Genomic DNA, 25515 nt, shown 5'->3' on the forward strand with positions numbered 1-25515 from the left:
CTCAATGTTTTTATACAGTTATATTAAGCTTATCATTTTATATAATATAAATCAACAAAACCAAAATTGATGTTCGGATTTCCCACCGTACTACGTTTTTTGAAAGAATTGTCCTGTAAACTTTAAAATTTTGTTTTTTTAGAAAACAATTAATTTATGCCCTATTGTAAATAGCACTTCAGCCCTGATGCGTTATGGGACCTTCCCAGCCTTCTGACCGCTTCATCCCTTCAAGCCAATTCAGCCCATCAAATCCCCCAGCCCTTAAAACCCGTTCAGACCTTCAGACCCCCTCAGCAGTTCAACCCTTTCGACACCCAAATGAATGTTAACAATAGACCAAAAATGTAGTTGAAACGTTATTGGTAGTTTATTTCAGACATTGAGTTGTACATGCACTTTGTAAGTCAAAAAGACGATAACACCAACGTGTGCTAAAATCCGGGTGCAAGCAGCTGAGACAAAAGAGGTCGGACTAAAGATAAACAACCAAGTTCTTTGTCACGAAAAAAAATCTTTCAATGTACTCGCAACCAGTATACAAAACAATACACCGCATCAGTTTTGATGGCGCTTCGGGCGAATGATTGTGATAGGCCAGTAAAACTTGGCGGCCTACTTACGATGAAGTGACGGCGAACTCGACAGCGCTTCAAACAAACAGCAGTAGGTGACAGAGATCACACTCCCGCTGATCGCGTGCCAGAAACTGGCCGTCAGCACAAATGTCTCGCACATGAAAGAGAGGACGCCCGGAAGTCGTGGCGCTCGGTGAAGTTCGCCGGTTGTGCGGGACGGAACGGAGCTGGTGACTGAGGTCAACGGAGCCGTCCGTGTACAGCTCCATCAAGTCTGCTCGAGACGGGGCTGGCGGGGGCCGAAATTATATTCCGTGAGCTGGCGGCGACTCCGCTGGCGTCGATGGTCGTTCTTTCGAGTCTCAGACTCCCGCGGGGCCCTTCGCCTCCTCCAAAGCTGGACTACACGCCACCGCTCGCCTGCACAGGGGCGTCCCTCGCAGCCGACCGTCGATTTTCATTGGGTCACCGCACACTGAAGTATCCCTGGAACCGAGGACGCAAATCGTTTGGCCAAGCTGGTTTACGTGTGACCACCGTCTGCTACTATCGCGAAAACAGCGACCGCACGGAGGGTTCACTCCTCGACCTCGACTTTGACAAGCTCGCGCCGCAAGCGCTGCTCGAGCGGTGGCTCTCCTCGCCAAATCCGCACACGCTGAATTCCTAGAACACACATAACTCCTGTCCAAACTGTAATCATAACACTCTTAGAAAAAAGGAGACCAAAAGGAGGTAACAGACCCCCTTTACCACCCTCGTCCCGGCCAGGGGGGAAGTAGAGCCACTCTATATGGCAGCGTAGCTGCCAGAGTAGCTGCCAGAGTAGCGACACGACGCAAAATTATCTAGATGCACGACGTCAGAAGCGCTGATAGTGATCTCCATTTTGGGCCTGGGAGGTTGCCATGGTAACCGTGCTTTTAGCGACGCCGGGCGGCAGCCTTTGTAGTCTAGTTGATATCTCCATTTGTTTATTGAAAAGTGGTATAAGACGCTTGGCATCGCGGTACGGCAAGAACCTCTGGAGGAACGGTGCCTGTTTCTTTTTTTTTTGTTGTTTTTTTTTCTGAAAAGTGAGACGATTTGCAGCTTGGGGACTGTCGGGCGACGAGAGCTGCTATGGTATCGTACGTGCATGGACAAGGCGAGTGGTCTTCGGCGCCGCCGGGATTGCTGCCGCTTCGTGGGACGAACGTACCGTCCTAGTACTTTCGGACTTCGCTCCGATGGAACAAAATTCGTTTACGCCGGCCACGACAGGACGATTGGCTCGGGTCATGACTGCTGCTCGACTGCCCCATAGTCAGCGAATGTGTGTTTAGCATCATACTTCTTCAAGACCCGTTCATCCCTTCAAGATGAGATTTTCTCACCGACTGGTGAGGAGCGACGTCGACGGAGTTCAACCAAGAAGAACGGCATGGTGGTCTCTAGGGGATTGTTGACGCCTTAAAAAGAGACGACGCCGGATATGAGGTCTTCTTGCCGACAGGCCAAATGTTCGTTCGGAAGTTTACCGGCATTCAAAAAGTCAATATTTTTATCTGGTGTAACAGACATATCCGTGTTAAAGGGGCCACGAAATTATTTTCAAACTTCTTCTTCCTTACCTGTAATTCTCAACTCAAAAGACAACTGTGAAATCACGCAGTCGTGACATGCCAGGGCACCGGTGCGATGACCCCAAGCTTTCACCGTGCTTTTGAAGCACACCATAGAACTTGGCATTCGCCAGTGGTGATAAGTTTTGTCAGGACACTCATTGGCCAGGAAAGCGAATTCAAATATCCATGGACGATTTGATTGCTGACGAGCGCATACATCCGAGCGACGCAGTTTTCGTGTCCAATGCGTCAGTTGGGGTCGGCTGACGTCATTTTGGCCTTTGTAGGCATTGTAAAGAGGATATTTAGAACCATACACACATGCTAATAACGTCATAGCACACTGACATTAAGGAGCACAAAACGGGCCCAGCTACAGAAAATAAACATTACACTCGATCGTAAGAAATAGATACGTCTGTAACTTATTAATTACAAAGACGAACACACCTCTGAGCTTTTAAGTTTAATAGTATGTGTTGATGCATTGTTATATAGCAGGACATTTCATATACGTCACTTGAGCAAACGCCAGTTTTTTACAACAAACCAAAAAACACTGCGATCAAATGCAAGCTATTACAACGAAAGTAAGTTATATCAAAATCTTCAGATTTGCCAATTAATAAAATTGTCGATTAGTAAAAAAGGTTAAAGATCGCAGGAGCTTCCTCGCTAAAAAACGCTGTGATTATTCGGTGACCCAGGGCTGAAACAATTTCCCCTAGGCCCTACACGCGCCGTATACCTTTCGTTATGATTCTGAGAAATTCAGACTTTCAAAGGAAGCTACAAAAATGCGAAAATTTTATCCTAAAAGCTATGTGGAGGAGCGCAAGTTCGTCTTTTGCAGGGGTTGTGGTGACGCCAGAACGCCGAGATCTGAGTGGCTCCGATTGAAGGATAGTGGGCAGACCTAAAAACAAGCTGCCTTGAGGCCTACCCACTATTCTTTATTCAGAACCAATCAGAGCTCGGCGTTCTGACGTCACCACAAGCCCTGCAAAAGAAGCAGACGAACTTGCGCTGCGCATATCGTAAAATCGTTGATTAGTATACTTCGGAGTTGTGTGAATATTTATACATGCAGCGTGTTGGTCAGCCATTTCAAAGTTGCGAAGAGTCACTCGCTGTAGATGAGCAATTCAGCCAATGCAGTATAACCGCTAGCCTGGGGTCTATAGGTCTTTAACGTGCACCACGCAGTAGTGATACACAACCGCAGGCCGGTACGATGCTCATCCAGATCAAAACGGGCAGGGGTGGGGATTTAACCCAGGTTCCCTGGTTGATTAGTACAAAACGTAAACATCGCAGGAGCTTCCTCGCTAAAAGTTTATGATAACGCGGTTACCTGGGGCAAAAACAAATTCCCCAAGGCCCCACATGCGACGCATGGATTTTGCATCGATTCTCAGACACTCCAACGTTCAAATAAAGCTAAGAGAATGCGAAAATTGCATGCCAAATGTTTTATCGATCCTCAAACACATCCGGAAATCCGAGCACCGCTAAGGCGATATTACTGATGCTGTCGCACAGGTGCTAATATCCAGAGCGATCTTGCACAGAAAGAGTATAAAGTATAATTATTTCGGATCTTCACGTTATACCTACGTCAGAAAGCACGAAGAAGTCTGAAATCGTCGGCAAGCTGCGGCACATCACGACTTCGCGCACCGAACAAACTCGCCATCCACCAGCTCTGGGCGCTGCCATCTTACCGATGACATCACGGCTCTTGAGAGGCCACGTGACGAGTCGTCACTCGGTTGCTACGGAAACCGAGCCAGCTCAGCTCGTTGTATATGGTACCGCGTGTGACCAATCGCAGTGAGAGGCGGCACAGGAAAAAGCGTGACGCTACTCTGGCAGCTACGCTGCCATATCGAGTGGCTCTAGGGGGAAGAGTTCCGCTTCTTACCTCCTCAGGCGCAGCAGACACTAAGAATGCGGTGCTACACGGTAAAGTTCGCCGCGAAGGAGCACCAAGGAGGTGAGTATTACCTCCCAGAGGGTGCACCTGTTTGGGCGCTGCCAAAGCCTGGGCGCTGCGATTGGCTGTGGAAAGGTGGAAACGAGTTCGCTAATTGGTCTCCTCCTATGACACGTCATTCTTCGCGCACACGTGGGAGAGCGCCCGCCCGGACCCCGGTGCCCAGCGCGTTTCCCGCCGACGCGCCGACGCCACCGACGCAACGGTCGTTCTTCTCGAACGTTCGACGGAGGCTTCCCAGCGCAGGAACGTTCTTTATATGCCCGTAGCTCTCAAGTTTTGGGCAGCGCTCCAGGCGAGCAAAATAGAATATTTGGCTCGCGTTTCGAACGTGCGTCATCACGCTTCCCCACTACAGTTTTCTATACTCCGTTCCATTCTAAGTGCTAGCACAGCAGAGGCTACAAGAGCGAGCTCAGAGCTCGCAGTGTCCCTTCCAAGCACGCGCGCTCGTGCAGTGCGAGCATCGTTCAGGGGAACATGTTTTTGCAAGTATAGCTTCAGCTTCGCTATCATGTAAAGTGAAACATACGTGCTCTCGGAAGCTATGAAAGAACGCAATAAAATAATAAAGCTGATTGGGACGCTGAGGCCGCGAGCTGCATAATTCTTTTTTCTATTTTAGTTTTTTTTTTTTTTAGACGTTTTGTTATCGCGCGTCTGCAGATGCTGACAGATGCTTGCATTCGAACGTGGCACGTGCAAAATCGAACGTTACAGCGCCGCCTGGATAGCGCTGCCAGCATAACATGGTCGCGTCTTGCGGACGCGCTCGCGCCCCCTGCCCGAGAGTAACGGGTCTATTGTCCTGTTTGGCTCAGTTTCTTCTTACGAAGTCACCGGGAGCGCGCATTGACTTCAGTCAAAGATCCAAGTCGTGTGCACCGTATGCAGGTAAGGAAATGTTTTGCGCGGGCGGCAGTTGGCGTCGGTTATGACCGTCCCGGGAAGGCGACCCCCGTCTTCCTTATGGTGAATTCACCTGGTAGATCTGGCGCGCTCAAAACCCGCTTCTTTTGGGGCGCGCATCTTCACCTCGCGGATTCGGATCAAGTTGGCCATCTTCAGCTCGCAGATTTGTGGCAGCGCGAGCTCCGTGGAGCGCGTCAAGTAGCGGCGAAACCCCTCCGTGGAATTCCGGCGAGCTCTCCGGAAATCGGCTGGTGCTCGGTTGCAGCGCGCTACGTCACTTCCTTTCTCGGCGCCTGCTCGGCAGGAGTCAAGGAGGTTAGAAGTACCAGGAGGGGGCACGTTGCAATATTGGTGAAGCCTAGTCATAAAAAGTTTAAACGATTCTGTGCCCAGCGTGACCACAGATCTGTCTGGCGATTGGTGCGCGTGACATGTCACGTGTGAGATGGATGGTTGATTGTAGGAGGGTACCTTGCAGGCTTGCGCGCGCTCCGTCCGGTAGGTTTTATTAGATCGAAGGCTAGGCTGCGGTGTATTCTAGTACACCATAGCTAGACGAAGGCTAGCTTTGGCTAGCTACGGTCGCGTGATGTGGTGAGAGTAAGGAGGAAAATGCGAAAGAGGCGAGGCGTCGTGGGAGCATGGCTTGTGGAGGCTACGCGGCTGACGTCATGCCCTCTCCTACCCTTCTATTCTCCATGGCAGGAGTGGATCGCGCTGTTGTGCAAAATGGCGTCGAAGGTGGGACCGGACTTGCGTGCGTCGGTGCTCCTGCTATGTGAAAGCGATGATTCAGAGAGCTCAGACAGTTCAAGTTCGAGCTCAAGCAGCAGTTCAAGTTCGAGCTCGGGCAGCAGCTCCGGCGAATCGCGTTCGCGGCTACTTTGCGAACGAAAGTTCACGGAGCTCTTTGGACCTCGTAACAAGAGACCCAAGATCGAGGATTACATCGAGCGAACGGTTCACGTCTACTGGGACGAGGAGGTAAGCGATACGTCTCGAACTTCGTCTTATATCTGTTCGGTTCAGCATGCGTAAGCAAAGAAAACCTTTGCTTCCAGTTCCGTGGGAACTTTCGCATCTCGAGGCGAACAGCCTACAAGCTGATCGACGAGTTTGCGGCGTCTCCTATGTACCCCGCCGCCGATCACGGAGGATCGCCAGCGAAGAGCGCAGAGGAGCACCTGCTGTCATTTCTCTGGTGAGTACTTGACTGTGGTTCTCTGTGTTCACTCCCATCGATTTTTGTTTTCATTCTATGTACACAACTCAGGTACGCGGCTAACAAAGCATGCATCAGAGACGTGGCCGGACGTTTCAACCTGGGTGAGAGCACGCTTCACGGCATGATGGATCGAGTTCTGGATTTCATCCTGAGCATCGGACCGCGCCTCATCAAGTTCCCCGAGGATCTGGAGCGCCTGTCAAGAGACTTTGAAGAGGTTTGTACCATGATTCAATTATTCTAGCTGTATCTCCTCAAAAAGGCTGTGCGGTGTGCACTACCGCACGAATTTCGTGAGGAGGCTGATATGATATATTTGTAGCCTTGTGCTACAAATATATCAAATATGAGTTAGGGGTAGGAGGCGCAAGGTGCCGCCCATTACAAAGGGTATAGTCATTACCATCCATCCATCCATGAGATGTCTTGAAAGGTCCAACAGTATCTAACCACACCGTGTAAATTGGAGAGCGACCTCTGTTGAGACGTCGCCTCCTTGTGACCTCTTTTCTTCTCGTCCCTTTTCCGAAATACCCCAGTCTCGGGTTAAACAAAACTATGGTTAACTTCCACCAGCTCGCCTGCACCCTTACAAATTTTGACCTTCATCGGTTGCAGCAATCGAAGTGGCGCTGCAGATGACATCTTCATACGTTGGCGAATATCGCAATGCATGGCAAAGCTCTTTGCGTTCGGCGAAAAGTACTTTGTGCAAGTCTCGTCAGAAAGAGCACAGTTACCCATAGGCATAGTAATAGACGGATAAAACAACACTCCATAAACAGAGGCCAAACAGGTAGTGCTGGTGATCATCGCACCTCAACAGTAGGGAGCTTACAGGAACTTTTAATTGGGTATACTAGCTCTGAAAACGAGCATGTGTCTCTGCGGTCGCCAATCACTGAATGGTCTCTGCACCTTCACCTAAATGTGGTACTAAAAATAGCAAAAATATTAGCAACCATTTGCAAAGTAACTAGGAAAAACTTCTTTCCGTGGCATCACTCCAACAGGCTCCCAGAAGGCCGCTTGGGAGACTTATTGTTGCTAATAGGAGTCTTATAGGCAGCCGGCAATGGCCAGGCGGCGCGACGATAGTACTGCATTCAGCGCCACAAGCGGAGGCGCCTCTGTTAATGGGGCGGCCTATCTGCCCGCCGTGCCGTTGCGAGCGGCATCGACCCCGATTTTAGCAGTCCCCGTGTGCACCTGCGTGCGTCCCTGGTTTTTTTCATGCGGTTTTTTAAGACCATCGGGAGTCTTGATAGGTTCAAGTGTTTAGAGAATATTGTAGAGTCGTCATCTGGACACCAGTTCGAGTTGTCTTCACTACTTGTGGCCGCCCGATCGGTCTGTGCTTCGCTCGTCTCCCAGGAAGTGACACAATACAACGAGAAGGCAGCGAATAGGTTTATTGTACATCCCGGTTGCCCGTCTTCGAGAGCCGGCAGTCCGGACCCGCCGACCCTAGTTGTTGCCCGTCGTTCAGAACTCGCAGTCGGAGCCCGTGTCCAGGCCTGCGGATCGTCCTTCCCACGCCAGTGCTGCGTAGGCTAGCTGTTCCGCGCTATCACAGTCAGAGTCTCGCAGCGGAACCACTACGGGATCGTCATAGCCCAGGCCGGTATGGCCAGGGCTCGCCGCTTCCGCCAGTCCTGACCCGCACTTCGCTGGTGGAATGCCCCCGGGAATCGCCATGGGCCAGACCAGTCAAAACGGCTCTATCGTTCCTGCCCGGTCCCAGCCTCGTGCAGCACGCTCTTCCTCTTTCCTCGCCGGCTGGCCCCGCTCGCGCCTCGCTGGGCCGTCCTCTCCTTCCGACGGCCACACACACTAGAATAAAATTTGGAACTCAGCATGCCACATAACCGTATGCACATCGCAAAGCCTGGTGTAAAAAGGCGACAGGCAGCAAAGTATGTGAAAGGATATTTACGCTTTGCACGAGCTTTTTCCAAACAAAAACATGACCAGCCTGCTTTCTGCACGCCGTCACATTTGTTACTAGACTCAGCATTAAATTTGGTTGCTGAAACAAACAAAACTTTGTGCTACGAAAATCCACTCTCGCAGGTTTGGAAGGTTTTGGTTGCGACCACGCGTGCCGAACGGCATTAGGGGTGCCGGAACGGGCCGACGGGCCTTTCGCTTGAAGACCTGATCGCCCGATTCTCGACGTCACAGCAAAGCAACAATTGGCCCGATTGTTCCTATCGTATTTCCCTATGTGGCTGTCAAAGCAATTCGTAATACAACTTGTAATATGTTATTTTGCCGAGTAGTCTGCAAAACGAGTTCGTCCGACCACTTTCCGAGCCTGCACATATATTTTCGTTCACGTCCCCCCCAAGAGTTTCTGTAAAATTCACTTACTTGATGCGTCGCACTGCAGTAATCCACTTCTGTCGCCGTGTCGCTTTCGCTTCCCAAGATCTCGAAGGGAAGCGGTGAAGTTTGACGCTTGAGTCACCTTCGCGACTGTGGCCGTCTTTCACGCAGCAGTAGCAACGTTTATTTTTTGGGGGAACTTTAAGAGTAGGCGAGATGTTGCAGGAACCCGGTGAGGTCGTAGAGACGTGAAGTTGGGACTTACTTTTACGAAAAACGGTTTAAAAAAAGCTCACGCCGACCCGGAATGCAACGTTCACACGTGGTTTCTGGATGCGCCCGCCCCCTGCACCCGCGACCCGCGCAGGCCTGGCCTACCCAGTTTCTTTATTTTGCAGCTGCTAGATGGCGCAACGTGCAGCGCCAAACTGCATTGCAGGTTGCCTATACCCGAGATATGAGCCTAGTGAATTTTGGGAAGGCGAGAGAGCAGATGGGCAAGGAAATCATGGAATTATTCACCATGAGAGCAATTGACAATAATGTATCCGCACCATCGCTGTTCCTGTCTAAAGATGGGACTCCGAAGCTTGCATGGCTGCAAATCAGCTTCCAGCTGATTAAGTAGCTTTTTCTGGCTCAATTCTTTCTTTCTGATTTTGATTTTTGTAGTTCGCACTTTCCTCGTCCTTTCACGCTTTTTTTTTCATATTTTTTTTTTTTGTTCAGTTTGACCGCAAAGAATGCTTGAGAATTCACTCATGCAGCTGCTAGTTAAAAGATGTGTTCGTCATCCCACTTGCCGAGTTTGTTTTAATTCTTTTGTTGTCAGTAACTTACTAGACACTGAGGATATAACAGTGGAACAATTTAAACCAAATTTGACGCTAACCGTCATTCTGTTTCGTTGGACAAAACATATCAGAACACCGAGAGAAACTTTTGTCTACCTTTCTTGCTGCAGGTATTCGGTGTCCCTGGCACAATTGGGTGCGTCGATGGATCATACATCACCATTGAGCGCCCAGCCAAAAAGATCCGGTCAACTTACGTCAACCGGCATGGTTACCCGTCGTTGACACTGCAGGCAATCTGTGACCGCCACAAGCGGTTCCTGGATGTAACTACTGGACACCCAAGCAAGGTCCATGATGCCAGGGTGTATCGAACATCAAGCATTGCAGACAAGCTACCAGAGATCTGCCGCAGGAGCCAGTACCACATCCTCGGCAATGCGGCGTATCCTTTGAGAGAGTATATGCTAACTCCCTTCCGGGATTATGGTCGTCTGACCGCAAAGCAGAGGAATTTCAATCTGAAATTCTCGGGCACTCGTGTGCTGATAGAGAACTCTTTCGCTGACCTAAAAAAGCGTTTTAGGCAGCTAAAGCTCCTCGAATTCATCACTGTGGACCACTCAGCAAAGTTCATTATTGCTTGCTGCGTCCCCCACAACCTCTGCATTGAGGCCGGAGAGCATAGCGTTGTGGAGGACCCCGAAGACGGGGAGGCTAGACGCCCAGACACTGACTCCCTGGAGGAGTTTGGGCCCATGACGGCCACAGATTCCATCCTCCGCAGACTTGGAGTGGAGAAGAGGGACAGGGTCATTGCCCAAATGGGGCTGAGATGAGTCGCCATCCGGAGACGGAAACTCGCAAGCTTATTTTCACAACCTCATTGGAGGCCTGTAGAATGTAGGTCTTGGGGACAAGGGGCGTCTGCCCGAGTTCTTGCTTTTTCCCTCCCCATCAATGTGGCATAACATTCCTTTCAATTCTTTTTTTTTTGTGATAGTTTTTTTTTGCGCTGGCAAGGCCCCATTTCGTAGACAGGCAGTGGCCTTGGTAACAGGCAGTGGAGTTTGTAGCATGACCCCTTCCCCCCCCCCCCCCCCCCCCCAACGTTAGCAACACTACAGTACGAGAGCGAGCTTGCGCCGACCAGCGAGCCATGGGATTTGGGCTTTTGATAAAGACTGTCGATAGACAGGTTAAGGATTGCATATTCAGATTCAACCATAGAGTACCGGTTCAGTGTACCATGACAATGCGAAGAGTAATCCACAATCTACATTCACAATGCGACTGTGGTGTGTATAAATTTAACATTACTTCACCATGTCACCATTCCCGTGCGGACCTGGGATGAGTCTTCTACTTGTTCTTGTTTCTTCTGATGACCACTTTGGTTTTGCGTGAAATATTTTATTTTTTATTTGTCCAAATTTTGTCTCGTCTTGCCGTTCAGACTATTATTTTCATAGCAACAAAGGGCTGTGACAAGCGTTGATGTTGCTTGTGCTTCCGATTTTATCGCAGGTCTCCCCTGCAGATCTGAAATGAGTCTTCTGCTGTGCTTTAGACCATGTTCTTGTTTCGTTCTCATGACAATTTTGTTTTGTGTGAAATATATTCATCCTTGACTGTCCATATTTGTATGTCTCTTCTTGCCGTTTAAACTGTAACTTTTTAAAAAGCAACTGAGAGCTGATAAGTGTTACTGTTGTTTCTGCGTCTAATTTTATCGCAATTTTATTTCAACCGTATTGCTATTTCTAGGTTGCTCTGCGTTTTAGTCATGGAACATGTTTGCTGCCTTATTTTTTTAGCTTGGCAAATGTACTCTGCGTGCTGCTCTGAACTTTACAGGGGATGGCGCCCGTCAGGCAGAAATGCCTTTTGCCCTGCCTCCCCCTACCCGGCATTGCCGGTGAAAATCCAAATAAAAATGAAATGAAATTTCAATAGACATTTCTGCTTCCAGTAAATATATTCCTGTATTTGTGTGTTATGTTTGCAAATGCTCTCTTTTCGTTGTGTTTTATTCGCAGTATTTAAGCTGCCCTTGCCATGATCACAGAATTTGTATGCTCGAATACTTTTTAAGGTAAGTTTACCTAACCATCTTTTGAAGTATCCACTTCAGATTAGAAGGAAGGCCCACTTGCAAATTATGAATTTATTGCACTCATTTCAAGAATACAGCTATTGTAAAAAAGTTCTTTCAATCCTGTTTCGTCTCAGGCTGGGTCACAAGCATGGCGAGAAGCCGCATTTTCTCTCGGTGCATTTCTTGTCGTTCCAGCCGCATCTCTTCCCTTAGCTTCTTTTTGGCTGCACACTTCTCTTCCTTTATCTTCCTTTTGGCTGCATGCCTTTCTTCCTTCAGCTCGTCCTGCCGTGCTTTTCGTACTGCTCTTGCTTCCTCAACCTTCGCCATCTCAGTGAAGAACTCCTTCATATGCTCCATGCGTGCAGAGTTCACCCTTCCTGAACGATGAGGGGTGCCTGCACTGCTGGCTGGTTGGGACGACTCCTCTGAGCTTGTGGAAGGTGTGCTGGCTACGGCACTGTCGGCTGCTGTTGGTATTGCTTCTGCTGCAGCTGCTTCTGCTGCAGCTGCTTCTGCTGCAGCTGCTTCTGCTGCAGCTGCTTCTGCGGCAGCTGCTGCTGCTGCTGCGGCCGCCCTTGCTTGACTGCTTGGCATAGCCTTCTTGTGCGTTGCCCCATGCACGTCCCTGATGACCTCCGGCTCGATACTGTCATCCATCATGCTGATTCTACCCAGTTCATCCTCGTAAGGAACGTCGACAGGTCCCACACCGGAACGGCCGTTGTAGCTGACTGCTTGTCGCTTCCGCTTTTGTATCGTTTTCAGCCTTGTATTACACTGCACTGGCGTTTTTTGTGATTTAAGTATGGTCTGTAGGTCTTCAGAGATTCTAATAAATACACATTTTTTTGTTTTTAAATTTTTTTAGTGGTCCAATTTGGGGAAAGTAACGTTCGTAGTAATCAAGCAGAAGCTTTGTTTCGCCAGGTGTCCACTCAGCATCTGAAAGAGGGGCATTGAGTCATTTACTGCAATACTTAGGGCTTGTCGTTGATGTTAGTTTTCAACGAAGCGAAACGCTTTTAGGCACTACTTACTCAATGATCAGGCTCGAATATAGAACGCTTGGTGCCGTTTGCTTATTTGGATGTGTGAATATGTACAGACGCCGCGGCAACATGAGCCGACAGCCAAGTGCCACCAGCCTAACGCAACTCAAGATATCCACATGCCATTTTTATTGGTCCTGCCTGAACTCTTTTGTGCCAGCTCAAATTGCCACCCCTCCACATTCCCCGTTCATGCAACATGCAAGCCCTGAATAAAAAGTTGAAATGAGGACATCATAGTGAGACCTGGCTTTCTTAGGGAAAATTAGATTTTTGAATTGGAATCTGGACATAGGTTTTTATGCCAACATGGCCCCAAAGAATCAATCTCCCCAATGTTCTGCCCCCTTTCTCTAGCCAAGCGGGGGAAAAAAGAAGTAGAATGACATCACTTACAGCCAGCGTTCTTTGTTTTCTTGGGGGCTACCGGGACTTCCTCCGTTGAAGGCGCTTCCACGGGAGGAGGCATTTGGCCTGTAAGGTTATTCACAGCATTGTCAAATCACCATTTTAACACAGGCTCCCAAGAACAAATTTCCACTGAATATTTTGAGCAAGCACTGCTTGTCACGAGCAACACCAGCCCGGCTTAAAAGATCGCCAAGGTTTGTCATGGCATTTTCATTGAGTGCAGCAGGTGTGGCAGAATCTGAAAGAAGGAGGTGCATCGGCTTATAAATTTGATCAAAGATTTTACCACCGAGTAACCGAAGCAGGGACCATAATAGCGAGTACCAGAGAGGAACACCCAGAGCATTTCCCTGAATCATCAACTGGATGCAGGTTGGAGATTGATCACGCTCAATTATGTTTTGATACTCGCAGATCGATAATGCTGAATGGTTTCGGTTCCGTTGACCAAGTCACTCTGGACCACAAGTTACTGTAGCTGTGCATGTAGAAATGTATACATCTATGCGACCGGCCTTAGGATGTTATTGCAGCAAGGCTCATATGGGGTCTAATGAGCACTGAAGTTTTTCAAGGTGTGTTGAAGTGATGCATTTACTATGTGCCAATTTCATGGATGTACATTGTGGGAATAAAATGTAATAACAGGGAAAGGAACGTGGTTTACACGGCTACTCTAAGAGGCCGGGTGCAACCCTTTCAATCACATGCTTGGCTAAGCTTTCAGGCCTTTTGTGTTTCTAATCCCAATTTAGGTATGTTATTTGAGGTATAGAAAAGTAAAATAGTAATAACTAAACCAATGGTGTCCTCAAGAACACGCAGTGCAGGAGTCGTTGCTGACAACAATGTCTTGTATGGTCTGCTTTTTGAGCCCAAAATACACACTCTAAACTTTCACTGCTTTCATTTTATTTGGCCTATTTACGCGGTCCATTTTACGACAGGAAGACCCGCGGTCATCCTATATACGCACTAGCTCCTTGCTCAAGCAGCAGAGCCAAACACAGCACCATCCTGCAGGTGAACAAGTCTCAAAATTAAGCATGCACTATGGTTGGCCGCACGTGCTGAAAGCCCGAGCTCATGAAGCGTTTGTTCGCGCAGAGAGGGCGCCGGTCAAGGCTACAGCCTCGCGCTAGTACGGCCTCTACGGTTAGTCCGCACTAAGGTAACACGAAGTAGAGCTTTTGCTGCAGTACATCCTAAGGTGAACTCGAGCATAATAACGTGAGCATGTCGTTTAGTGGTCGCGAAACGCGCGCTCGTGCGCAGAAAGCACTTTGTGTTTCGCCCGAAAGTCATCCGCCGACCTCGGAGCACGGACCTCTGCCAACTCACCATTGCCGTATCCAGCTGCCTCACGTCCTCCGAGGAGGGACAGCAGCAGTTGGCGCACGGCCGGATCTGACAGCTGAGCGGGATCAGCCATGCTGTCGCTTGCAGAAGGGAGAAGCGCGGGAATCGGGGAATCGTGCACGGGAGACGGGAGGGCCGGGAGGGAGACTGCTAGAGGCTCACGGGAAGAGCGTCCTTCCGTTTCCGTTCACGTCGGTTGGGCGTTGGGCCGCTCCAAATCCGCGCCCGCATCTTCACTTGGTAGATCCAGAGCGTGGCGAAAGGAGCGGGTTTTCTCCTCCCTCGCAGATTTTAGAAATCGATCTAGATCTACCAGCTGAATTCACCATTAGACAGAGGGTTGGCGGACATGTTGGCACGCCTGAAGGCGTCGAGCGTTCGATAAAATGAGCGTGTGGCGCCAACGCAGGCACGGTTTAGACCACCGAAGTTCATAAAGAGCAAGAACAGGAATGACAGTCGCTTGCACTAGCTCATATTTAGAAGGTTGACATACGCTAACCAGTGGCGTAGCCAGGAGGCTTTTCCGGTGTATGTGTGTGCGGGTGGAGGAAGGGGAGTGCGGAGGCCCGGCGAGGCTGGGGCCGGGGGACAAGACACTTTTTGAATCGGGGGTCGCCTAGATTTAAGGCGCGAGGGGGTAGGAGGTCTTTTTTTGAGGCCTTTGGTGCGTCGCGTCGATGGTTAAATTGAGGATCTTATCAAATATTTGAAACTCTCATAAGGTAATTGTTGACTTTTTTTTTCGCAGAGAAGTAGTCGATCAGGCATTCATTGGCGGCACCGGCCAACCGGCGCGATTAATTCTCAATGTCGTTGATATTTGTTAAATCAGTGTTAAACACTGATTTTTAATATCAACGTTTTGTTGTTTGTTCGTTTTTTTAATTTAAGGAGGTTTAGTAAATAGTTAAGTAAAATGTCACGTTACCTTGAAATACCGAATATAAATGTCTGAGCTAATTATTCTGCGCTTCAAAAACATTAATAGTAGTATATTACGGAAAAGGTCATGAAGTTGTTACCGGCAGCGAGACTATAGCAATTATATTCTATTGGCATTTTCTTTGCGTGTGATCAGGCATTTTTAAAAGTCGGATCATTCAGTAGGCGAGTTAGATATTGCTCAAGTTTGCATTATTTGAAGTTGATTGAATATATTTCTTTCCTACTGCGTCAACGTTGTAGGGTGAATTCGTCGAGGGTACTGGATGCCCGCTACCATTGGAGGCAACTGCAGGCGAGGGTAGTCAGATATATTATTTTGATGTTCTTGTTCGCATTTGGGAACTTGAAATCAGGTTCTTGATTTTTATGTTTTCTTTGAGTGTGTGGTGTTAGTTCATTTTCCAGAAAAAATTGAGGGTATACTTTGAGTAAATAAATTAGAGTAAGACACACAAGGCGCTTGAGTGTCTTTTTTGGTGTGTTCTTTGTCTGTGTTTTCGTCCTTATGTGCTGTTCTTCTCATGTCTAAATAAAACATACATTCAATTTTAATCTGGCAGAGCACTTCGGCAAACATATTTGCACATTTGCCGAAGTTTGGCAGTTAGGGTTGGCGGTCATGGGAGTCTGCTGTGGTGCTGAGTAGCTAATGTAGTGTAGCGCTCTGTGATGTATGTTCTTCCTCTGTCTTTGTCTTAAAGCGCAATCATGTTTTTTCACGTGCAATATCAACTCGCCCGACAATCAGCACTTGTACATAGTAACCTAGCTGCTACAGTAGTTGTACCCCTTTGACTAAGATTTGTTAGTCACCTAAGTAAATCGACGTGACAAATTTAAACATGACCGGTGAATACAAAATTCTTACTAATCTACGATTACCACCCGCCATGTGATAATTTTGGTCAGTGGTGATTAGTAAACAGTTTAGCTGGTCACACCTGGTAAGTATGGTTGATGCTGTAGGGTTCGGTGCTACTGCTCACCCGCAAGAAGGACCAACGAGGCAGATCTCAAAACACACACCTTTACTTGTTCGTGGCAGCAAACTAACTGCCGAGCACCGAGCCTCAACCGTGGCTCGCGCGCACGTTGCGCGCCGGGCGCGGAGCGCGAGTTCTTTCGCCCGATGATGGGCCACAAAGCCCACAAACTTTCCCCCCCCTCCCCTTTCCCCTTCTCTGTCCTCTGGCTCCGTGGCTGTCCTCTCTGGTTGTTGGTGGTAGAAGAGGAGGGGGTTGTGACGATGCAGGCGGCCGGATGCGGTTCGTGGAGGCCGCCTCCGGATTGGTGATGTGGTTGTTGCATTGCCAATGAAGTCCCGATCAGCATCTTGATGTCGGAGAACTGTGCGTTGTTTTGGTGACGCACTGCTCTCTGCTTTGCCAGGTGGTCCTCCATCTGCACCATGACACAGCGTTCTTGTTCTTTAGTGATCTTGACGACGTTGCCGTACAGGCAGAGCAGGTTGAAGAGCTTCTCGGCGTTCATCTTGTTAGCGTTGAGGCCGCACACAATCAGCAGAGACCCGTGGTGTGGACCCGCCGCTTGAGGACGAGTGGGTACCCCCGGGGCCGTCCTTGTAGCCGCAGCCGGGGCTGCTCATCTGGCGGCGTAGCTAGGGCCGGTAGAGGGTCCTCGGCCGCCCACTGCGTTGCCGTAGTCCCCGAAACCACGTGGCTCATCGAAGGGGTTGAGAGAACCTCCGGCAACGGTTGAGGCGGTAGCGAGACATGTCGAAGTTTCGAAAAGAACGAAAGGAAAAAAAAAGAATCAACAGTTGTCTTCTGGAGAGGCTTCTACAAGAAAGCGTCGGTACGTTGGGCGCGGCAATAGACTGGCTAAATTTGCGAGCACACTGTCGGTGTATATCGCACAGAACTACGCGCACAATCTGTATGGTGCGGAAACTAGTTCTCGTCAAAGCCTAATGCAACGCGCATTTTCTAAGTCTTCGTCTTCGTCAACAACATCAAAAAGAGACCTCGCAGAATTAAGTTTATTTTTAATTATAACCCGGATCGGCATCACTCTCCACCTGCGAGAAAAGTTCGTCATCCGATTCATAATACCGTTTGAGGTTGGTGACATGAACGGGTCCAGCGAGTCGTACGTGAGGCGTGAGCATGTACGTGAGGCGTGAGACCTTGTCTCGCACTCGATACGGACCATCCCACCTGTTTGTCAGGGAAGCTGTGAAACCTCTGGAGGCGTCACTAAGTGGGTGTGTCCGCCAGAGTACAAGGTCTCCAACTTCGAATTGCACGTCCCGGTGGCCACGATTGTACTGCTCAGCCTGCTGAAGCCGTGCGGCGTCCAAGCTCTCCCGGGCATCACGAACGATGTCCCCGAGTCTGCGTCGTAGGCTTCCTGCAAACTGACCGTATGAGCGAGCAGCGCCACGGTTGTTGGTCGTGCAAGTATTTTCCAGCGGGAAATTCAGCTCTTTTCCGAAATTAAGGCAAGCTGGCGTAAAACCTGTAGACCGGTTAACGGTTGTGCGTGTTGCGAACGCGAGCTCTGGGAGCTTTGCGTCCCAGTCAGGGTGACGTTCGGTGTGAGCTATGCGGAGGGCAAGTTCGTCTGCTTCTTGCGCAGGGGGTAGCGGTGACGTCAGAACGCCGAGCCCTGATTGGCTGATCGCGTCGTCTGCTCCTTAGCAACGTCGTCTGCTCGCAACGTCGTCTGCGTCTGTCTCACCATTTCCTGCGACTTTCGGAACTGCAGAGGCTAGATTCACGAAACGATCTTGCGCCAAAAATGTGCGTAAGACAAAACTTAAGAACGAATTCGTATTCACGAAACGAAATTTTCGTAAGTTTCGCGCAGGTTACGACGAAATCCTACCACAGCTCCGAAGCTGTCTTATGCACTTCTTATGATCAAATCAGCATGGCCGACAGCGTCGCCGTCGCGACGACCCACGGACGTTTATTTTTCTACGTGCGCTTCTCACGCGTCCCGACTTCAAGCAGCAAGAAAAAAGTAAAAAGTACTTGAAACAGACCACGACGAACAGGAACGCTGGATCCACAAACACCCGGAAAAAGCTCCAACGGCCACGATTCTACCGAACGCGACCAAGTGAGCACGGCAGTTAGGCCTAGCACTCCGCGACTCGGCGACCGTCTGCCCACGACCGGCTGGTGTGCTGAATGGAATATGCTCGCGCGACCCTTGTGAACCCTTCCCGTATTATACTTTAATCGCTGACCCCAGTTTTAGGTTAAGAGGTCAATTTCTTCCTCTTGTTATCTCCTTGTTTCCCGAGGCAACGGTGACTCTCGCCGGTGAAAAAGCGGTGAATCTCCGACAGACGCAGGAAAGGTAAAGCAGCCATCACTTTGACTAGCAGACGTGAAGCAGACGACGTTAAAGGCTAGCCCACATGGCGCGTTTTTCAGTGCGTCTAGACGCGCGTCTCGGCTTGGCGCGCGCGCTAAGCAGGACGCGTGCGCCCAGTCAAACCACACGCAGCGCTACCGTGCAGCGCTTCGCGTCTGCGTTTCCGAAGCGTCTGCCCAACGTAGCCAGACGCGCTTAAGAAACAAAAGCAAATATTAAATAGAAATCACGCGGTAAATGATGGCTACATGCCGTAATATTTAATTTTAGTAATAGTAAGCACTCATTTTTATTACAGCAATCGCAATGAAGCTCAATTTCACTAATTTTCATCCTTTTTAGTGCGTACGCCTCATCCACGTTTCGATACGCCATTGGCATCACCATCGCCCGCGCCAAAACATCTATTGCTGGCTGCTGGCCGCTACATAGGTTACGTTGTTCCGGTTGTTGCCGGTAGTATTAATTTTGTACCTTTGTCTCCCGGTGTCCTTGTATTCTTTACATTTGTCCTGCCAGAGTGCAGGACGCTTTTGTACTTCGCTAGGTCCTCTCTGTTCCGCTGAAGCAGCGTCAGCCTCTCCCGCGGAGCAGAGAGGATTCCCTGGACTTGTGTAAAAGGTATGATAAACTGATATCCTCGGGGGGAAGGACGTAACTACCCATGTTCGCTCTGCTGCTAGCGTTGGCGGGGCTTAAAAACCGTTTTTATATAAGGCCGCGAGCGTGCAAATTTTGTAAACTCCGCGCGCGCGGGTGTGTGTGTGTGGGTGCGCGCGTGCGCTCTGCCTTGGAATGTCACAGGGCTGCTACCCGTTTTTGTGTGTGTATCTTTCTGTTTTGAGTGTTTTTATTTATTTTCCTTTCCCGTATCCCTTTCCCTACTTGGCGGCGGGCTAGCAGGCCCACCTGCGTAAGGGTCTTAACCTTTTTGCCTAGCCTCGCACGCTGCCGAGTGGGTATCGCAATATGTGCAAATAAAAAGTATTATTGCTATTATTATTGTTATTATCATCGCCTTTGTCGCGAGGTCCGTGTCGAAAACTACAGTCCTCCAGTGGCGAAAACAGTGAAGAAAATTCAAACGCTCCTTGCAACTAGTGAACACGGCGGTTCATTGGTTGTTGCCTTCTGGACGCAGCGCGAGACGCGACGCGTGGACGCAAAATATCTGGCTCCCCCAGATACGCCGGAATGCGCCAAAAAACGCTGCGTTTCGTCCCGGCGCCGGAAGTGACGTCAAAGCGCAGGCGCAGACGCGACGCAGACGCGGAGAAAAGCGCACCATGTGGGCTAGCCGTAACTGCGCCAACCCGCGGACGCCGTTAAAGAATGAGGGGTCTCGCCGCACACGAAAGGAGGGAAAAAGTGTTTGGGAGGGAACTTGTGGTCTAACCACCCTCACTCTCGGTTCTTAGGAAACAAACCTCGGCGCCTCGGGACACCTCGCCAGTGAGTCCTTTGATTTCCCTCCTTGATGCGCGTCTGCTAGTTGTTAGACAAAAACAACGTACCGCTCGAGTTATTTCGTCTGCCCTCTCTGAAAGGCCAAGTCGAGCTCGCTCTGCAGTTCGCAGGAAAGGTAAGACAGACGCAGACGATGTTGCGAGCAGACGACGTTGCAAAGGAGCAGACGACGCTGAGATAGGGGGTCGCGCTGACGCCACCGCTACTTCCTTTCTCATGCGCAGAAGAAGAAAATGAGCCCACTTGCGAGGCGTATTAACATCGATTTCAGGTTTCGGTTCACCCGCTCTGTGATGTTTGCCTGTGGGTGATAGGGAGACGTCCGCTTGTGTTGTATGCCCAATGCGGCACATGAGTCTCGGAACACTTTGGTGGCAAAGTAAGTAGCGTTGTCGCTAATCAATTTCGCCGGAAGTCCGAAGCGTGTGAACGTCTCCATCAGACACGACCAGATTTTCTTGGACGTCAGCGATCGCAATGCAAATAGCTCCACCCACTTGCCAAAGTGATCGGTGACAACCAACAAGTACTGGTTGCCACGCGGACTGCGTGGGAAAGGGCCCATGACGTCGACAGCAACGCATTCCCATGGGGACCGACTCACGACTGGCTGCATGAGACCTGGGGTGCTATGTTGCGCTTTTTGGACTCCCAGGAGACTAGGGAGAGGGAAGTGACGTCAACGACACAGCAAGCGCAGATTGGGTGTTGATTTCGTTTTCTTCTGTCAACATCCAATCTGCGTTTGCTCTAGTCGTTGACGTCACTTCCCTCTTCCAAGTCTCCTGGGAGTCCAAAAAGCGCAACATAGCACCCCAGGGGGCTGACCACCGCGCGGTTTGGCTTTCTGACAAACCGGGCATGAACGAGCGTACCTCAGCACGTCCTGACGAATCCCTGGCCAAGTTGCAGTACGGCTTAACTTTTCAAAAGTCTTGCAGCCACTACTGTGACCAGCCAAAGCAGAGTCATGGTAGTATCTAATGAAGGACGTGCGAAGTCGGCGAGGTATCACGGCTCGAAATGGAGTGTCTGTGGAGCCACCCTCCTCGTCGTCGATCTGAGGTATGTACCGGAGGAGCAGACCGTCTTCGGCCAGCAAGTACGAGTCGAAACCCATGTCAGCGTCTCTGTTGCCACGTCGGTCACGTGAAGATAACCACTCAGAGACCCTGCGACAAAGTCCATCGTTCTGCTGTGCAGCACGAAGCTCATCTCGGCTAATCAAAGTGCCCCAGCGCGAGCCAGCATCTATCGCAGCCACAACATTGGCATCCTCGGGCACGTGCTCTTCGCCGAGCGAAGCGCGCGACAAAGCGTCTGTAACTTTGTTTTGTGAGCCTGGCTTGTGCACAATGGTATAGTCATATTTCTGAAGCGTAAGTGCCCAGCGTGCTAATCGTCCTGCCGGATTTTCCAGCCGCTGAAGCCAAGACAAGGCGGCATTATCCGACTGGATCACAAAGCGCGCGCCGTCAAGGTACATGTTGAATTTCTGCAGGGCGAATATGATGGATAGGCACTCGAGCTCGCAAACATTGTAATTTCGTTGAGCTGCTGTCAACGTATGGCTAGCAAACGCAACGGGTCGTAAGACACCATCAAAGTCTTGAAGCAGCACAGCACCTAAACCGTAGCCGCTCGCATCGGTTTGCAGCACAAACGGACGGTTGAGGTCCGGGAGCTTCAAAGATGCTGTCTCAGCAATAGCTCTGTACAGTTGAAGGAAAGCATTTTACTGTGCCTCCGTCCAACGCCACTTGACGCCTTTGCGCAGCAGTTCGTTCAGAGGCCGCGTTATCTCTGCACAGTGGGGAATAAACTGACGGTAAAATCCAACCATACCAAGAAATCGCTGCAAACTCTTTGCATCATGTGGGGGAGGAAACTGAGTTATGGCCCTCAGCTTGTCCTCATTAGGGCGAAGCGATCCATCGTCGATTACAAAACCGAGCAGGTTAATCTTAGATGTTGCCAGTCATTTTTCCCGGGTGAACTGTCAAACCCGCATTCCGCATGCGCTCGAGAATAGTCCGAAGGTGCACAAGATGTTCTTCAAACGTGCGTGAGAAGGCTACTACGTCATCCATATATGCCATGGCGTAGTTGTGCTGTGCGTCTCCAAGCACAATGTCCATAAGACGCTGGAATGTGGCAGGAGAGTTGCTCAAGCCGAAAGGCATGCGCACAAACTCGTACAACCCTCTGTAGCATGTGAATGCTGTTTTCTCGATGTCAGTGGGTTCGACCTCTATCTGGAGGAAACCGCGACTGCAGTCAAGAGTCGTGAAAAAGCTCGCGTTTCCCAAGTTGTACATGATCGACTCAATCGAGGGGTACGGGTACGCGTCACGAACGGTTACCGCATTCAGGCGTCGATAGTCGACGCAAAGCCGAGCCGTTCCATCCTTCTTGGGGGCAAGGACGATCGGGAAGGCCCAAGGGCTCTGTGACTCAAGCACTGCACCCGTGTCGATCATCTCTTGAAGCGCCTTGTCCAGCAGGGCTCGCTTGTGTACGCTGATTGGTCGAGGGTTGCAGCGTAGAGGCCGTGTATTCCCGGTGTCAATTGAATGCTTTAGGACACCGATTCTGCCGGGGTTCTCCGTGAACATCGGCGAAAACTCCTCCAGGAGTCTTTGGAGACGCCGCTTTTGCTGGTCCGTAGCAGGACACTTCTGCAAAGAATCGCTTACCTCACATGAGAGTCGCAAAGCAGGCGTTCTAATGCCAACGTTTTCGACACTGATGATACAATCCTCTCGTCTGGTAAATGGGATCAGTTTCGAGTCACTACCTAATCGGTAGCCTTTGTTTGGAAAGTCCAGAACCAGGTTCTCCCCGAAAATGAAATCTCGCCCCAAAATAATCGGTACCGTGAGACCAGGTAAGCAAACGAAGCGCTGACGGCGTTTTTTCTCGTTGAACGCGATCTGTAACCTCACGGCTTGACTCGCGAGCATTTCTGGTCCTGACGCTAGCTGTAAGCGCACGTTAGTCTCGCGCAGGTTGGCTTTCTGCTCTTTGCAGCGTTCAATCAGGTAGTCCCCAATAAGCGACAGACTCGCACCGGTATCAATCAGCGCTGCCACAGCTAGTCCGAGCACTGTAACAGTCATACGAGGCTCAATTAGCTCAAGGTCAGGCTGAATTCGACATACCGATGGAAATTTTGCCGGGTTGTCCATGGTCATCGCGGCCGACAGGCGTTCAGGGGTCAACTCGTTTCTCGAGACTGTAGGACGGTTGCGCCGCAGGTCGGGGCAGTCACGCCGGAAGTGGCCATGGCGACCGCAGCCGAAGCACCGCACCGAGTTGCGCCGGTCAGGGCCGTGCGTCGGACTTGCCTGCGCTTGTCGTTGCGGCCCTTCTTGGTATCCCTCGTTGGACCAGCGGTCGGCGCCCCGGTTGGCATTGCGGGGGAAGGACCTTAAACGGTTTTCACCCTGCCGTAGTCTCGATCCAGCCGGCCGGGCACGTAGCCGGGGGTCCGAACCATCGAGTGGTCTCCCGCGCTCCCATTGCCCGAAGGCGTAGGAGTCCAGCGCACGGGGGGGACAGACCGCGCCACCCAGGGTTTGGCGCTGAGTCGGACCTCTTCTGGGCCCGGGAGCTCGCCAGGCACAGGACGGCTCAAGAGCTTCTTCAGGCGGTGGCGGGGGCCAATACTGCAGCTCGGCCAGGAGCGTCTCTTGTATGCCGTGAGCGTCCCGGGCCAGTTGCTCCAGGGTGGAATACGTGCGGCCATGCAGGTAGGGCCGGAATCTTGGGTGGCTCTGCTGCATCACCCGAGCATCCCTGTCCGACTCCGACGTCGCTGGGCAGGCTCTTTCATAGAGCTCCTGCATCACAAGTACATATTCGACGAGGGTCTCGTCCGGGTGCAGGGTCCGGCGCTCCAGTTCTTGCTGGACTCGAGACTTGTACCCAGGTGGAAGAAACTCATCTTGAAACTTCCGCCGAAAGTCTTCCCGGGTGAGGAAGGGGGCCACGATGCGCCACCAGCGCGCGGCGCTAGCCTGGAACGCCACGGGCAGCACCCGCGCAAGGACGTACTCGTCCGAGGCTCCCGTGGCGAGCTTATAGGTCGCCAGGTCGGCCAGGAAGTCCGCCACGGACTTCCGGTCGTCGTAGCCCGTGTACAACGGAACCGGCACTTGGGGTCGTGGCCCTTGCCCTTGGGGTCCGTGGTCAGCCAGGACCAGGCGTTGCGCGACCGTGTCGCACAGGTTGGCCACCCGAGCCATCAGGTCCATGGACGTCGGGTCAGGCCCCTCTCCGGTCTCGCCTTGGTCTGCGGCGGCTCTATGGCGGGTCTGCATCGCAGTAGCAACCGCAGAAAAACAGGCAAACAGTAAAAACAGAACAAAATGAAACACAAAAGAACGGAAAGACACGCAATATACTATACTTCGTTTCAGCTTTGGTCCAGACGCAGCCGATGCTACAAGCGCGCGCATGTGGCCCAGAACAGTGCTTGCACTGCACGAGCGCACGTGCTTGGCAGGGATGCTGAAAGCCCGGAGCTCGCGCTTGTAGCTTTGGCTGCGTCTGGACCGAAGCTGAAACGAAGTATACAATATGCACACTATTCACAACGGCCAAGCCCCGATGGCAAAGATGGCGTCCGGTGGCCGAAGCCTAGTCGAACGACCACGTAGGCCTATCGGGTATGACAACGCGAGAAAAACCAGGCTAACACGCCTAAAATGGGCAAAAAGCCTGCGGGCCAACCCGCGGGGGAGCAGTAGGCCCCGCGTGGAGCGCCAAATTATGTAGGGTTCGGTGCTACTGCTCACCCGCAAGAAGGACCAACGAGGCAGATCTCAAAACACACACCTTTACTTGTTCGTGGCAGCGAACTAACTGCCGAGCACCGAGCCTCAACCGTGACTCGCGCGCACGTTGCGCGCCGGGCGCGGAGCGCGAGTTCTTTCGCCCGATGATGGGTTACAAAGCCCACAATGCTTTATAGGGAGTATTCACTGGACGCCCGATTTGTGGGTGCTCTTTACAGCGCATGCTCAGAAGGAGCTCACATTAATAGGCTGCTAAGACCGGCAGTCTTGATGGTGTGGAATGCACGCTAAAAAAGAACTGTGGAAGCTGGCCGTCAGCACGCGCTCAGCATTCGCGCACACAGCTATGGCCGCCAGTGAATACTTCCTATAATGCTGGAATCAGTGGCCCATCAAATGCTCCAAATACGTCTTAGGAAAATCTAATATTTCTTCACGGTTTCTTTAAATTGGGGATATGTTTCAACTTCGTACCACATGATTTCCACTTTCTTTCTTTTTTTTTTTTGTTCCAGGCAGGCAGTGAAATCACCCGGTGGCTGTCAGCTCAAGCCTAATTAATCTTGAGGCGCCCACCTATGTGGCACTGGAGGGAG

The 25515-nt window shown here is 50.8% G+C and overlaps 1 protein-coding gene and 1 pseudogene across 1 annotated transcript; one reads left to right on the plus strand and one right to left on the minus strand.

Annotated features, from left to right (window-relative positions):
• The first annotated feature begins 5822 nt into the window (after positions 1 to 5822).
• On the plus strand, positions 5823 to 10279 carry LOC121045556 (protein ALP1-like). The gene is made up of 5 exons (XM_040498492.1): positions 5823 to 5876; positions 5913 to 6077; positions 6155 to 6294; positions 6367 to 6535; positions 9611 to 10279. Exons 1-5 carry the CDS (start codon positions 5823 to 5825, stop codon positions 10277 to 10279), a joined length of 1197 nt encoding a protein of 398 aa, XP_040354426.1.
• Positions 10280 to 11652: 1373 nt separating this feature from the next.
• Positions 11653 to 13189, minus strand: LOC120850162 (annotated as a pseudogene).
• Between the last annotated feature and the right edge of the window lie 12326 nt (positions 13190 to 25515).

Source organism: Ixodes scapularis, unplaced genomic scaffold (assembly GCF_016920785.2).
Source record: "Ixodes scapularis isolate PalLabHiFi unplaced genomic scaffold, ASM1692078v2 PGA_scaffold1__304_contigs__length_218370807, whole genome shotgun sequence".
Taxonomy (NCBI): Eukaryota; Metazoa; Arthropoda; class Arachnida; order Ixodida; family Ixodidae; genus Ixodes; species Ixodes scapularis.

What these genes read in the sequence shown, in the direction of transcription:
- LOC121045556 (XM_040498492.1), top strand. Translation starts at nt 5,823, where the DNA reads ATGGCGTCGAAGGTGGGACCGGACTTGCGTGCGTCGGTGCTCCTGCTA. An exon ending in ACGTCTACTGGGACGAGGAG is followed by an intron (nt 6,078 to 6,154) that starts GTAAGCGATACG and finishes CTTTGCTTCCAG; the next exon opens with TTCCGTGGGAACTTTCGCAT. An exon ending in CACCTGCTGTCATTTCTCTG is followed by an intron (nt 6,295 to 6,366) that starts GTGAGTACTTGA and finishes TACACAACTCAG; the next exon opens with GTACGCGGCTAACAAAGCAT.